Below are 15,370 nucleotides of genomic sequence, written 5' to 3' on the forward strand. Positions count from 1 at the left end.
TATAGGATTTTAAACTCATCGTTAGTTACATTTCATCATGTTGCCTCAGCCAATTTGAATTCAACTGCTGAGTTGTGTTGGCCCTTGGTCTGTCGTTATGCGTGCTAATTATTCCTTCCAGATTTGTGACACTGTAAACTTGATTAAAGTGTAAACCTCTATTCATCCAAATTGTTGACTTAGAAAAGATCAAAGGAAAAGAAGATGCAGTTGAGTAGAATGCCTTGTAACATACCGCCTGAGATATGCGCTAAGGTGTTCCCAATCCAACAAATGGCCACCACTGATTTCCAGAAGCCAATTAGTCTGACCATGCTATCATGTAGTACAAACTTCTGCATCTTTCCACCAAGGTATAAAAGTTTTTAGTTGTATTTTGCATTTCTCTCCAATCTTCAGTAAATATTATCCATAGTGCATCCTCAGTCACTTCTAGAAGTCATTATTTCAACCACAGAATGGGGTTTCCCTAGACCTGGACCTGAGCCCCAATTCAAACCGCCCAGGCACTCTTATTCCCTACTCGACTTGGATTTCCCCATTGCTTCCTGCTTCCCTGCTGCTCCACGTGTATTGCTCTCTTAATATTGGAAATGTGGCTCATTTACACATTTCTCTTTGGTACACAACTTCAGATATTCTGCTTTCTCTCTATCTTTGGCTAACACTGGACTTTTTGTCCCATGAGTGAGTCTCTCTCTCCCCATCTTGTTCTTCTTGGTCAACAACCCCTTCTCCTAAACCCACCATGTACTTCTCTCCCCAAAAATGCTTATCGTTGGCCTTAGCTTTAAAATATAAATATATTCATAACCCCCAACACACATGAAAGTTGGTTTTTCCTGATATTTCTTTTACATTTTCATTCCTCTCATGTATTTGTCTCCCATGTTTTTGTGTTTGCCCTTTAAATGTTTGACCATCTACTTTGTTCGTACGGAATGGGTATCTGTTGATGACCTAGTCTGGCTAGAGGATGGTGATACCAAGTCACGATGCTGTGAGTGCCTTCAAGGAGCTCATTAACTAGTAGAGACGGTGTACAGGTAAGCAAGCAGTTACAAAGGTGTGGAAGGAATTACTGTAACCAAGGAGCACGAAGGTGAGATACCTAACCCAGAACGTAAAAGTCAGAACCGTATTCTGAAGGATATGATGGCCACAGTAAGTCTGGAGGAAGAGACTGCAGGACACATGTGCAGGCACGTGCATTTCTGGAGATGCCTCCTCTCTCTTTCTCACCAGAATCATGTGTGACTTTCCTAGCTTTTAAGGCTAGGAATTGAGCTATCTAGATAAATTACTTCGTTCTTTCACTCTTCCATCCATAAACATTTTTAAAGGACACATTCAGTGCCCAGTACTGTGTTAAATGCTGTGTTCTGTTTTAAAAACTCTTAAGATGGTATTCTTTGCCTTCTCCCTACTCCATAAATTTGGGGAACTTTTGAAACCTGTTTTTCCAGAGTGCAAAGTACTCATCTGGTTCTGCCCATTGTTTCTTCCTTGACAACCAACAACTTTAAACCTTCAGGTTCCTTTTTACTTTCAAATTATTCAGATCAATATACTTTACTGGGTGCTTTCTATGGGCCAGGCCCTGTGTTAAATGCTCTGGGAGATATAATGATGACTAAGACTTAGGCCCCTTCCTCATGAAGCTTTAAACTAACAGGGGAAATGTGCACAGAGAACGTGACAAAGAGAATAATACATGCTCTACTAAAGTATTTTATTTTTAAAGATAAGAATTTCTTGGTTAGAGAAAGACAAATACTGGATGATCTCACTTATATGTGGAATCTAAAAAAGAAAAAAAAAAAAACCTGATAGAAAAAGAAATCAGACTTGTGGTGACCAGAGGAAGGGGGGTGGGGGTAATTGGGGAAGATGGTCAAAAGGTACAGACTTCCAGTTACAGATGAATAAGTACTGGGGATCTAATGGGCAAAATGATGACCATGGCTAACGCTGCTGTGGGATGTTGAGGAAAGTTGTTAAGAGAGCTAATCCTAAGAGTTTGCATCACAAGGAGAAAATTTTTTTTTCTTTATTTTTTTATTCTTTCTTTTCTTTTTATTGTATTTCTATAAAATGACAGAAGCTAGCTGAACCTATTGTGATCATTTCACCATACATGTAAATCAAACCATCGTGCTGCTGCACGCCTTAAAGTTATACAATGATGTATGTCAATTATTTCTCAACAAAACTGCAAAAAACAAACAAAAAGAATTTCTTGGTTAGAATTAAGTCCCAAAGAGAACCCCTCATTTCTTCCTTAATCATTAGAGAGACGAGGAGGTGAAATAACATGTAAGGACAGAAAGTTCAGATTAGGCTAAAAATATTTTTAAGAGGGGTTGTATAATTTAAAAAAAAAAAAAAAAGGTGTCTTTGTGTTTCCAGCACATTCCAGGGGAGAGGGTGCATGGATGTTACATAGCCAGTCTGATCACATCCCATAATTCAAAAGTCAGTTCATTGGGTTACCAAAATTTAACAGTGGACCAAATCATAATAATGGATCATCCATTGTTATCCATCATAATAAGATCAAATTAGATTTAAAAATGTGTTGGAACTAAAGCGTTACCCATGGGCTTTCACTTTGTACATTACGTATTTCTTTAATTTTGGGATACTTTATAATGATCATGCATTACATTTGTAATTCGAAAACAACAGTATGTTCATAAATACGTATGTGGAGCTTCCCTTGGGGAAAGGCATTGTACTAATTCTCTAGAAAGATGTCTGTTAGGTACCTTTTTCAAAATGAAAATATATGACTGTACGTATATATTATTATAAAAGTTTGAAAAATATGGAAAATAGAAAAAAGAAAAAAATCCCCTGTTAAGCTCCCACACTAACACGGTTACTGATGCTGATGGTGCGTTTCCTTCCTCTCCTTTTTCTATATGTTGGTGAGGTTGTTTTTAAGTGATTAGATAGCAATATTTCTTAGTAATATGTAACCCACAAGAACAGGAACATTTTCTTCATATGTATCCAGTTCTGTGTTTTGGCCAAGAGGGATGATAGAATCATGGAATATTTACATGAAAAGATCTTATAGATCATCCAGAAATATCCAAACTCATATTATCCCCCACTAAATAAAATCTTTATCTTCTAGATTTACTATCTTGTAGATGGGGTCATATTAACAGTAATAATCCAGACTTTGTGGGCACTTGTCCCCACCTGCTCATATAGGACCCTAATCTTCTCAAAAGTTCCCCAAATTCCTCTGGGGGTGCAGGTAACATTTTACACATCCTATAAGTAAAACCAATGAACTATCTCATCAGTTAACTATCTCGTCAGCTACCATTTTCTTTCCTCTCCCGGCTCTAACTTTCACCGGCTAGATATCGTGAAGGGCCCAGCACCGCCTCCCCAGGATGCTGCCGTGGAGGTCCGGGGAGCTCTGCCGGGCCAGGCCATGCAGGGGTGCATGAGAAGCGGCGGCGGCCCATTCTCCTTTCCTAGCAGAGGGTTCCCCAAGTGCCATTGTGCCCCATGTCTTGCAGAATTCTTACTGAGATGGCTCTTTAGGAACGTACTTAAACCCATGCTACCCAAAATGTGGTCCATGAACCAGCAGCATTTGGCGGAATCATTAGAAAGGCAGAACCTCAGGCCCCATGAAGGAGAGTCTGCATCTGAACCAGAGCCCCAGGAGATTCACATGCAGATTACGGTTTGAGAAGCACGGACTCAAATGCCCACTTGGGACTAAGGCATGAATTCAACTGAGGACAAGAGCAGTTTTGAGTCAGGAAACAAAAGTGACAAATAACAGGACTTTTCATAATGATCCCTTCCCTTTGATGATCTTATCTTTGTGACTGAGCCAAACTTGGGATCCTGGGCTCCTTCTCTTGGGATGAGCTCTCCCTCAGGAAGCGCCCTCACTCCTTGCTTCCTCGTCGAGATAGACTTTGGTGACCTGCCAGTTCCACTTCAGTCAACCAGACGTGGCTTGTGTTCAAAGTAAGAATACACCAGACTTATGGGGAAGTCTTACCTGGCTGCTCACATAAAATACATTTTTACTTAATAGATGCTGATTCAGCACCTATTATTTACAAAACACTGGATTATGGGCTGTGGGAACACCAAAATAAGTACAATAATCTCTACCCCAGAGGAGGGTAAGTAAAGAAGGAGGATGCTGGGCCAGGTAGAGACTTTCCAGACACAATTTGAGGAAGGAGCCAAAGGTTCCCGACTGGAGAAGTCTCACTGTATTTTGGAGGAACCACTACTACATCTGGTCCCTGCAGCCTGGGTGTGCCTATTTTCCAGGTAGAAGGCTCTCCTCCATATCCGTTTCTCTGCATTCTTACCCACCTTCCAAGGCCAATTTATCAATGAAGTCTGCCCTGACGCCCTCAGCTAAACATACTTTGACCTTTCAGAACTCCCATTGTGTCCTGTCTTAAGAGCCGTTATATGTGTTGAGGCCTATGGGGTGGGGGATATGTCCTTTACAAGGGAAAGAATGTGTTTTAGTCACTCTGCTTAGATTCCCCATAGGACCTAGCATGAGGTACCATAAAGAGTTACGGAAGAACGAGAACAAGGAAAGGTAGTACATCTACTCTGTTAACACTTCCCTATTCCGGAAATATATCAGCCTTCTCAAATCACAGTCAGAGAGAACGTGAGAGAGAAGAAGGAACACAGCCTGGATAATTAGGAGGATTGGCTTTTTTTTCAGCTTTTTCTCTGGTCAGATTGGTTCTTTCATGTAGAAACAATGTCCTCATTGGCAGATTAGTAGCTGTTAATCTCAGCTGGATGGAATTTCATCTTGTCTTCAGCTGGATGGAAGTGAGCTGGCCATATGCCCACTAGTATTTAAGAAGTCCCTGACTTCAGTGGGTAGCCCTCTTATGCCTGATTTTTCTTGAAGCTGAGATGGCAGCCCAGGTCTGCAGCCTTCTCTCTGAAGAATGTAGGGTCGCTATTAATCATATAGTATCTTATGAGCTGCATGTCAGTGATGCTTATTTATCTATGGTCAGTATGGGTTCCTGAGCCACTGTGGGGGATCTGGGCGATGCTGTATCTTCTATGTCCTTAGTAACGGAGGTTATGGCCATGTTTGTGGTTTGAGACGAGATGAAACAGCAACTTAGAGGCCAGGATTTTGCTGCTCTGTGGCTCAATGATTTAGAGCTGTGATTGTAACCTATGGGCTATGATAGGGAGAATCACAGCTCTTGCTCGTGAGTTCCCAAAACTATATGGGCATCAAACACTGATGGCAGACTGAATAAGTAATTTTGCATCCATATGCTATTTTAGAGTTAATGTAGATGTTAGGATTGATGAAATAGATTGACTTTAAAATGTCACAATTTATGCTGGGCTTCTGCCAGGTGTCTCCATAATTACTGGACATAAGAGCTAGCACGTGAGGTTCACAAATCTGGCCCTTAAAGAGGCCATAATAGCTGGAGATTAGGCGCCAGTGTGTTAGAACCTGGGCAGCTTCTCTGGGGTAACCCGGGTTCAAGAAGACAGCAGGGCCTTCTGGAAGTCAAAGGACAACCTAAGGACCCAAGACTGAACAAAGAAGTCCTCTTTAGGACAACCACAGTGACAACAGAGTGAGTTTCCATGAGATTTCCAGTCACGAAAATCAGCTTTTCTCACTCCAGTCCCCCCATTCTCACCCCGTTCCAGGCCTGTTATTACGATGGAGAGACCAAAGAACCTCCTTTTGCCACATTCTTCGAGGACCAGGCTGAGGTGAAGAGGGCACACGCAAGGCAGTTCCTAAAATATCTAAGGAAACATGAGAGTAAAATCTGCCTTCCCGTGATCCAGGTGACTATGGAACTTTACGGTGACCTCCACGGGGACTTCGCTGGGTCTAGAGAGCTGAATTATTAGTTGCTACCTAACTTGTTAGGTTACTCATGTTCCTACAGGGGATTATAGCAACTGACTTTGAGGCCAAGCTTGTGTCTTCTTTGTAGCCTCTTCATCTCATTTTGAGTAAATCTTAGCCACTAAGTGCCTGTTTGGCTTCTCTCAATGAGCCACACAAAGTGTGGTCTCTGGACCAGCAAAACTAGCATCACCTGAGAACTCGTTAGAAACACAAATTCATGGACCCCACCCAGACTAACTGAATCTGATTCTCCAGGGGTGGGGCCCCGGGAGCTGTCCCTTCACAAGCTCTCCAGATGATTCCAATGCTCTGCAGACTTTGAGAAGCACTGCTCTAATGGCCTCTTCCCAGAGCTGTGAGCATCCTTATACCAGAGCTTTGGTCTAATTCGGAGCACGTCCAAGTATTTAATATGGCTGTCTCTTCAACGCAGTAAAACTCTTTTGCTGGGATAGACACTCCAAAAGAGCAATCTGAACCTTAGTTGGGGGTATTACATCTAGCAACATCCCTACTTATCTGAGAGGTTCTTTTTACTCCAGCTTTATAAAGAGAAACTGAACGTCTAGTTGTAACAGAACTGAACGATGACCGTGAAATTCCAAATCTAATAGAATAGTGCATACAACTGTGCTAGTGTACCCATGCTTTGTGGCACATTAAAGTCATCTGGGGAGCATTTAAAAATCCTGATGCTGAGCTTGCATCCGTGCCAATTAGGTCAGAATGTCTGCAGTTGAAAGCCAGACATCAGTATTTTTAAGACTCTCCACTGATTCCATTGTGCCACAAAGCTTGGAAACTATTGGCCTCTGCAAACCTAATCATAATCCTACACAGGAAACAGGAAGAAATAAAACTGTGCCTGAGGTGGGAAAGTGACTCTCCTGTTCCTCTCCAACAGAGGCCTGATATAGACAACTGGGGAACTGGACTCCAAGCTCTGGAGTCTGCTCTGGAGTTGGAGAACACATTAAACAATCTCCTGCAAGACCTGAAGACCTTGGCTTCTGAGAATCATGAAACTGATGTAAGTAGTTCACTGGTTCTGAAAGCAGGGTCATCTTCCACTTCTGGATTATGACTTGCTTCTGAGAAATGGGTCCAAGGCATTAGATCATCCACCAGGTGCTTGATTCCACGACCCCCCGCCATGAAGTGTAGGAACTTATTTCTGGGAGAAGGTTAGAGGTGGGAGGAGTAGGTGCCCTGGTAAGGAGGAACGTAACTCAACACAAGGTAGAGAAGACTTTCCAGGAATAGTGCACTCTGGATAATCAAATAACTTCTGTTGGTGGCTTGTAAATCTCCTAGACCAGAAGTGCTCACATTTTCACGGGCAGCAGAATCACCTGGAGGGCTTACTGAAACAACCTGCTGGGCCCCGCCCCCAGTTTGAGTTCTAACTCAATTGGTTTGATGTGGTGGCCGAGAATTTGCATTTCTAACAAGCTCACTGGTGATGATGCTGCTAGCCAGGGGTTACACTTTGAGAACCACAGTCCTAGACTGTCCCTGCAAAAGTGAGTGTTACCAGTGACGTAGTATCCTATAGAATTCTCTGAAGTCTTCCTGGTTAATGGCGAACACTCTCCCTTGCAGTGGTAACTTCTTTCTCACCAACCCCCTTGCTTCTCAGAAAGTCAAAGTGAAGAAAATGCCCTAGTACAAAAGTTATCAACTGTAGATGCGTATTGGACTCATTGAGGAGCTCTGAACAGGTATAGATGCCTGAGCATTATGCCAGAGCACTTCAATCTAAGTTTTTGGGAATGGGGTCTGGGCGCCTACTCAACCTCCATGTGATTCAAATCAACAGGGTGGAAACCATTGCAGTAGTAGCTTATTACTTAAATTATGTACTTTTGATGAGATGCCCTAATGCTCATACTCACTGAAAGTGGATATGTGTATTCACCTGGAGTCTTGAATCAGTGCTCCTTGAACTTCAGTATGCATATGAATCGCCCAGGCCCTTCTTAAAATGCAGATCCTGATTTAGTAGGTCTGCTGCAGGACTTGAGAGTCTGCGTTTCTGACAAGCTCCCAGGACTGCTGGTTCGTGGGCCACAATTTGGGTAGTGAGATCTTAGATTGCCTCCTGTTGCAGACAAGATCCTTAATGAGCCCTTCCCTGTTTTATTTCTGTAGCTCTCACGCTTCCTGGGAAAGTTTCTGGATAAACAAAAGAGAAACATACGCTATCTGGAAAACCAGGTTGGCTATCAGAAGGAATTAGAAAAGCTGGCCCAGAAGGAAAATCCATCTGAAAAGACTCCCGAAGCCTCGGCCAAAGAGGCTTAATGCCTGAGGACAGCACAGGGGTCTTCCTGTGGTAGTACGACCCAACGTCAGCTACTTAAGAATCTTCTCTTCTCTGTCTGACAGAAGATGGCCTGCCTTTTCGTCTAGTATCCTAATCATTGTTTTGCATACAAATAAAGCTGTTTTGCATTATAATTATGTGTAAAGAGATTGCTGTTGGAGCACCAGGAGGGTTAGCTCCATCAATGTAAGTTTGGTGAAAGCTTCCTGAGGCACGGTGGGTGTGTCAGACTTTAAAAACCAAAAAGCCTGCTCCCACGGTCCCAGCCATGCCCAGATGCAGAGTCAGGATTTGGTAGGTTCAGTCCACGTGGATATAGTAGAAATTAAGTAGTAAACCTTAGGTCTCACTAATACACCCCTCCCCTACAACTCATGCACATATTTTAAGTTTACAAAATAGTAGGGTTTTATTCCGATTAAATGCAAAGATAAACTTGAAAATGAAAGCTCTCGGTCTAGAAAGTGTGACTTCCACCTGAAAGAGATACAGTGGACAGGCAGCTGCAACCCAGATGCCCTTTCATCAGCCTAGGGAGCAGGAGGACACAGACAACCAAGAGGCTGCAGACAAGCATGTGGACGCCCCTACCCCTCCATCGTGGGCCAACCAGCAGCTATTGGGGTAGTTGTTTTCCAGAGCAAACAATGAGCATGCAAACTTGGGTCAGACCCCAGGGCCTCGTGTGGGCAGTACCGCCTGGGAAGATCAGATGCTCTGTAGGGTTGTGTCCTGGATCCAAAACTTACCAGCTCCATGGCCTGGAAGTTTTGACCTCACTCAGTGACTCAGTTTAGTCATGGGTAAAGTGGAGTTAATAGTACTTAGTTCATAAGGTTAACAAGAGGACTAAGTAAATATATACAGTATGTGGAGCAGCACCTGCTCAGACTCTGTGTTCTGTTAGTTTGTGTAACAGAGCCACCTCCCAAACTTGAGGAAAGCCAATACATAACAGAAGCACCTACAATAAGAAAACAGACCACTGAAACTGAGACCATCGTAAAGCTTTTAATTTTACGCAGAACAGAGGATGTTTTTTGAAACAAGAGAAAGTGGTCATAAGAAGGAATCAGGTATCTTGGAAAAACTTCAGGTTAGCAAATGGGCTAAATATTTAAACACAGCTAGTCAAACAAGTGATCTAGAAGTGGCTAAGAAATTCTCAGGCAAAGGAATAAAGAAACGGTATTTAAAATGTTAAGACATGGAGTTCCAATGAGAGATCTACCTAGAGCTCCAGGAGGAGAGAGAAATTGAGAAAGAACCATTGCGAAATTTTAGAGCATCAAGGATGAAACAGCTCCCCATGAAAGACATCACTTAGAAAGAATGAAAACTGACATTAACAGATTTCTCGTTAATATTAGATGAAAGAGAAAATGGAAAAAACATCTTCAGAAAGCTGAGGGGAAAAATTAATAACAGTTATAGCAAAATAGACCTATTCAGACATACGTTAAGCTCACAGAAGACTACAACCCAAAGAAGACCTTCTCTGGGAACAATGTCATTGTTTTAATAGCAAAATATAAGGGCACAGTCTTCTCTATGCAGGTCCAATGGAGCCTGGCTGACGCTAACTAACCTTGTGCAGCACTTTAAGTAACTGTAGTGAGGAGGGGCATGCCCCAGTCAGCCACGTAGTTGACTTCTTTACCTACCTCTTCATGCCTTTTCTACAACTCATCCTTGAGAATCACTGTCATGGTGAGCTTGTCACCACTGGAGAATTAACTGGTTAAGAAAACATGCTTGAATAAATTCCCACTTCATAATTGCTAATTTATATCCAATTTTATACTTATTAATATGTTAGACTTTCACATTAAAGTGAGGCGTAAAACAAGCTTGCTTTCTCCTCAGCACTGCTCAGTGCTTCTCTGGAAGTCCTCAAGCAGGGTTTCTCAACCTCAGCACCATTGACATTTTGAGCCAGACGACTCTTTGTTGTGGGGAGTTGTCCTATGCGTTGTAAGATGTCTAGCAGCATCCTTGGCTTCTACCTACTAGATAGTACCTCCTCCAGTTATGACAATCAAAACGGATTCCAGAAATTGCTAAATGTCTCTTGGGAGGCAAAATCACCCAGCTTGAGAACCACTGTTCTGGATAGTACAATAAAAAAGCAGAAGGAAAAGAAGATATATATGTTTGAAAAAGACTTAATCAATGTGATATGATTATAACTAGACCTGATGAACTATTGTAACTTACAAGAAAGTTCAATAATGTTGCAGGATACAGAATAAACATCTACAAATCAATCTTTCCTAGGTAGTATCAATAAACAGAGAAAACTTTTTAAAAAGATATCTTGTTTATAATACCCATAAATACATAAAACATCTAGGAATAATCCTAACAACACTAGCTTGGAACCTATATGAAATAAAATAAAAATGCTTCCTGAGACAAAAGCTTTGAGTAACGGAAGGAGGAGAGAAAGACCAAATAGGAAAATTGTGACACCTCCCAAATCAATGTATAAGCAATTTTGGTCATAATCCCAATAGGATTTTGAGGGTTTGGACAATTTAGTATTAAAGAATAAGCTTCAATCATGGGGGGGGGTGGGAAATGGGAACATACAGAAAACTTGCTTGACATCATTAGTCATTGGGAAACACAAACCAAAACCACGTTGGGATACCACTCACTACGTACTCGTCAGAATGGCTAAATTTACAATGACTGTCAACACCATATGCTGGCAAGTTGTCGAAACAACTGAAGCTCTCATACACCGTTGGTGGGAACGTAAAGTGGTGCAACCATTCTGGAAAAGGAGATGGCATTTTCCTGTAAAACTAAGCATATACCTACCTCATGAATTTTGGGAGGACACAATTTAGCCCATAACAAACGATGATATTGTTGACTAAAATTGGGTAGGGAAAGCTATGGAGAAAAGAGAGGAGGAAGGAGCTACAAGCTAATTCACTTGATGCTTACAGTAGGAATCAATAGATACCGTCTGAAGAAAGGAGGTCCTGAGGGTGTTATATAAAAGTCTAATTATAAAGACAAACACTAGAATAAAAAATATCACAGAACTGTAATTTTTAAAATAACAGCCTTCATCATGAAAGTTTATGTAAATACAATGTTCATATTTACACTTTATTTGGTGACCCTTACATTCTTGTTTTAGTCCTAGTTCTATTGTTAGATATGTTCAATGTTCACCCCCAGTCCTTTTGCTGAGGTCTCCCTGATCATCTTTTGGGTGGGTGAATTTTATTCTCTAGGAGATGCTTCAGTAAGGTGTAACGAGGACAGTATTCCCTGAGTCGGCTCAAACTTGCTTTCCTTAAGTGTCTGACCGGTATTGTTCCATTTCTGTTCGAACTGATTGAGTTGCACTAACTTGGTTTTCTTTCCCTTAGAAATGACACAATGTTCTTGCCCAGATGCCCAAAGTTTGCTACTAGTGTTAGTAGGATAGGTCTAGAGTTGCTGGGATATGTGTTTGTAGGATATGTCTCAGTATTGATCATTCTGGGACAGTTTTCTCATGTCTTGAACGTGTCTTTTAACATACAAATTCAAGCCTTATTTCAGAACATTTTCTAATGTTTGCTTAACTCCACTCTTTCGGTATTTCTCCAACTGGAAGAACTCCCATTATTTATATTTTGGATCACTTTTGCCTATCTTTTAGAACTTTCATTGTCTCTCTCCTTTTAAAAAAACCTTTCTGCTTATTTCTCTTTCACTTTCCTCACTTTTCCCATGTGTATACTCTGTGTCCTGTCGTGCCTTCTGTAGTATTCATTTCCCCTTTTGCTCTTCATAATTTAGTCTTTATTTATGAAATGATTCTTTCTGTTTCTTCTATTTCTGTCCTGAATTTTACTAGTTACCATTTCACATGCTCCTATTGACGGACCATCACCTTCCCTTTGTTGGCCGTGTCTTCCCCGAGTTCTCCTAGTTATTATTTTATTGTCTTCCTTTCTGAGTGCAATTGCTTTACGATTTTCCCTCCTTTATTCATGTTGGGATGCTGTGTTACCGTTCTCCGCTGCTCCGGGGCAGTATTGTTCTAGCGAGTCTTCTTAGTCTGCGGGGAAGTTTTGAATCTATTTTCAGTTCTTTTTTTTTTGCCCTTTTGTTTAGCTTTCTTGGACGTTGTAGGTGCAGAATTACTTTGCTGGTCACATTAGAACGAGCAGGATTTTTCTCAGTTAGAAGGAGGACATTTTGAAGTGAGGGAGGGGCCAGCTTTCCCAGTTTCTCAGCTCGAGAGCTCCGTCTTCAACTGCTGTAATAAATGCCGCTTCCGGCACCAAGCCGCGCCTCAATTTCAGATCTTAACTTGGTTCACAGGGCTCCTGCATCAGCTCCTAACTCCCGTTTCCTATACCCCCTCTCTTTTAGAACGACTATTTTCTTGAACCTGCCACCTCTATGTTACTCCTCACCCAAGCGCATTCTAAACCTTCTGCCTCCAACTCTCCCATCGCACACTGCCCTCTTTGATCACAGCAGTTCTCACTGATGAGGGGGCCCCATGCTTTGGGGAGTGAATATTTACTATCGATTTCTGACAACTGTCACTTCTAGGACTCTTCTGGGCATCCTTTTCTTCTCAGAAACACCTACAGCTCTGCTGTGGCTTCATGAACTAAAACTGCTGACTTCAGATGCCAAAAACAGTTAACATCCAGGATACACAAAGGAAGAGCGTGGAGGAGAGGGAGCCCGGTACTGTAGATATCATAAAGCACACACACTAAAATGTTTGTTTCCTAAATTATCTCTGAGTAATGAGCAATATCTCTGGATGCAGAAACCATATCCTTTGTCTGCTAACGAGGGTTCAGGAATAGGACTGGGCTGGAACCATTAGGTCCATAAATGCAAAAAGGCAAGACTTCACAAAGAATCATGAAGACACTAGATTAGAGGAAGCCAGTTGGTTTTGTAACTACAGAAAGGAGAGATACTGTATTAGAAAAACATCAAAATCACTTAGACTGGATTGCTCTTCTGGCCCCTTCTCACCTACAGGATACTCTTGCAAATAGATGATCCGGAAATCCCCAAATGACAATGAGAAATACGAAAGAAGGAGGGTGGAGAGAGAGAACTGGCATGGCATCTATGTAGAGGCCATTAGAGGAAAAGGAGGAGAAAGGAAGCACAATTATTAACAAACGAGGAGTGCTTTGACATGGAGCAGTGGAAACTATGAACATTTTAATTTTGGCTATTCTAGTGGGTGTATAGTGTAGTTTTCATTTGCATTTCCCTGGTGACTGTGAAAAGCCAATGTTTAAAACTGTTAGAGGGGCCGGCCCTGGGGCAGAGTGGTTAAGTTCATGCGCTCCCCTTCAGCAGCCCAGGATTTCACTGGTTCAGATCCTGGGCACGGACACGGCACCGCTGGTCCAGCTACACTGAGGCAGCGTCCCACATGCCACAACTAGAGGGACCCACAACTAAAATACACAACTCTGTACCGGGGGGATTCGGGGAGAAAAAAAGCAGAGGAAAAAAAAAAGATTGGCAACGGTTGTCAGCTCAGGTGCCAATCTTTAAAAAAAAAAAAAAAAATCTGTTAGAAAAGGATATCATAGAATAACTTTATTCTCTGCTTTTGTCCTCTGTGGGGCAGAACTGAGCCTGATTAGGGGGAATATCACAAATGCAATCTACTACTGGGCAACACACAGACACTGAAGACCCTCCAGCATCCTGCCTGTTAACATTCGAGAGAGGACTCCTGGGTCCCTGCTCAGAGGTTTGCTGGTGTCCACAGACATTATTGTTACCATTATCATTGTATTCACCTTAGTCCTGAAAGATACAAGAGCAAGTTTGCCTTTGCAAATAATTTCTCTGTGTCTCTGTTTAATTCCTAGCAATGTGATATTACCAGCAGAAAATAAATTTCTTAAAATAACTGCAGAGAGAGTTTCTTAAACATCAGAAAGCAAAATTGCTAGATTTTGCACCTCTTCAGTCATACTAAATCAGCTCAGTTAAACAAGTACTTATCAAGCACCTTCTATTTCTCATGGACTTAACTTAGATGCTGGGAGTACAAAATTGAATGGGCCTTGCCATCAGGATGTGCACAATCTAATAGAGAACACATATATATGTAAATAATTAGAATTCAGTTTGGTCAATGCACCAGTAAGAGCCTATACGAGGCAGAGAAGAACACAGAGAAAGAATGGCCATTTGCGCCGGGATAGGGGGAATGCAGCATAAAAAAGCTTCTGATCTGGACTTGGGTGGATGACTCAGAGTTCAGTAGGATGGGAAAGTGGAACACGGCATTTCAATGGTATAGGGGCAGATCACAGAGTGCCTTTTTTTTTTTTTTTAAACATTGGCACCTGAGCTAACAACTGTTGCCAGTATTTTCTTTTTCTCCTTTATCTCCCCAAATCCCCCTGTACACAGTTGTATATCTTAGTTGCAGGTCCTTCTAGTTGTGGGATGTGGGACGCCGCCTCAACGTGGCCTGACAAGCTGTGCCATGTCTGCGCCCAGGATCCAAACCAGCAAAACCCTGGGCCGCCGCAGCAGAGTGAACGAACTTAACCACTGGGCCACGGGGCTGGCCCCACAGAGTGCCTTTTATGGCGTGTTAACCTGCTGGGGTTTTGTTCTTCAGGAGGTGGGAGAGCAACAAGGAGTTTAGACAGAGGTATGACCTGATCAGATTTGCAGTTTAGAACAATGACCCCCGGAGCACAGTGGCTGATGGTGGTGGTCGTATTCTGGCGCCGTTGTCTGCGTGTGGTAGAAGAAAGAAATAATTACGCTGGTACTTCTGAGAACTGAGATTTCCCGTGCGGGATAAAGGAGATGTGAATGTAGAATCAATGAGGTTAAAGTAAATATCCATAAATATTTAATTGTGAATATCAGAATGAATTCATGACGTGTTTATCTTTTTAAAAAGTCCTAACTGTCCATTGAACAGACCTGGAAACAAGTAGCAAGGAGCACCCCCACACCTTCACCTTGGTCTTGACATGCCATTTGAGAAATGGCTGCTTGTAGTTCTGAGTCAGAAAACACATTAAATAACCCTGAGACGTGTTATCCTGTTAGAAAACGGCTAACAAAAAGAACTCAGAGCCAACTTGAAGAGGCTTCCTTTGGGT

General features: G+C 42.1%; 1 protein-coding gene across 1 annotated transcript; it reads left to right on the forward strand.

Annotated features, from left to right (window-relative positions):
• Positions 1-3,592: 3,592 nt before the first annotated feature.
• LOC106824246 (soma ferritin-like) lies at positions 3,593-8,218 on the forward strand. Its single transcript, XM_070508525.1, has 4 exons — positions 3,593-3,709; positions 5,704-5,847; positions 6,819-6,944; positions 8,066-8,218. The coding sequence occupies exons 1-4, from the start codon at positions 3,593-3,595 to the stop codon at positions 8,216-8,218; spliced, it is 540 nt and encodes a 179-aa protein (XP_070364626.1).
• The last annotated feature ends 7,152 nt before the right edge of the window (positions 8,219-15,370 follow it).

This window comes from Equus asinus, chromosome 5 (assembly GCF_041296235.1).
Source record: "Equus asinus isolate D_3611 breed Donkey chromosome 5, EquAss-T2T_v2, whole genome shotgun sequence".
In the NCBI taxonomy this organism is placed as follows: Eukaryota; Metazoa; Chordata; class Mammalia; order Perissodactyla; family Equidae; genus Equus; species Equus asinus.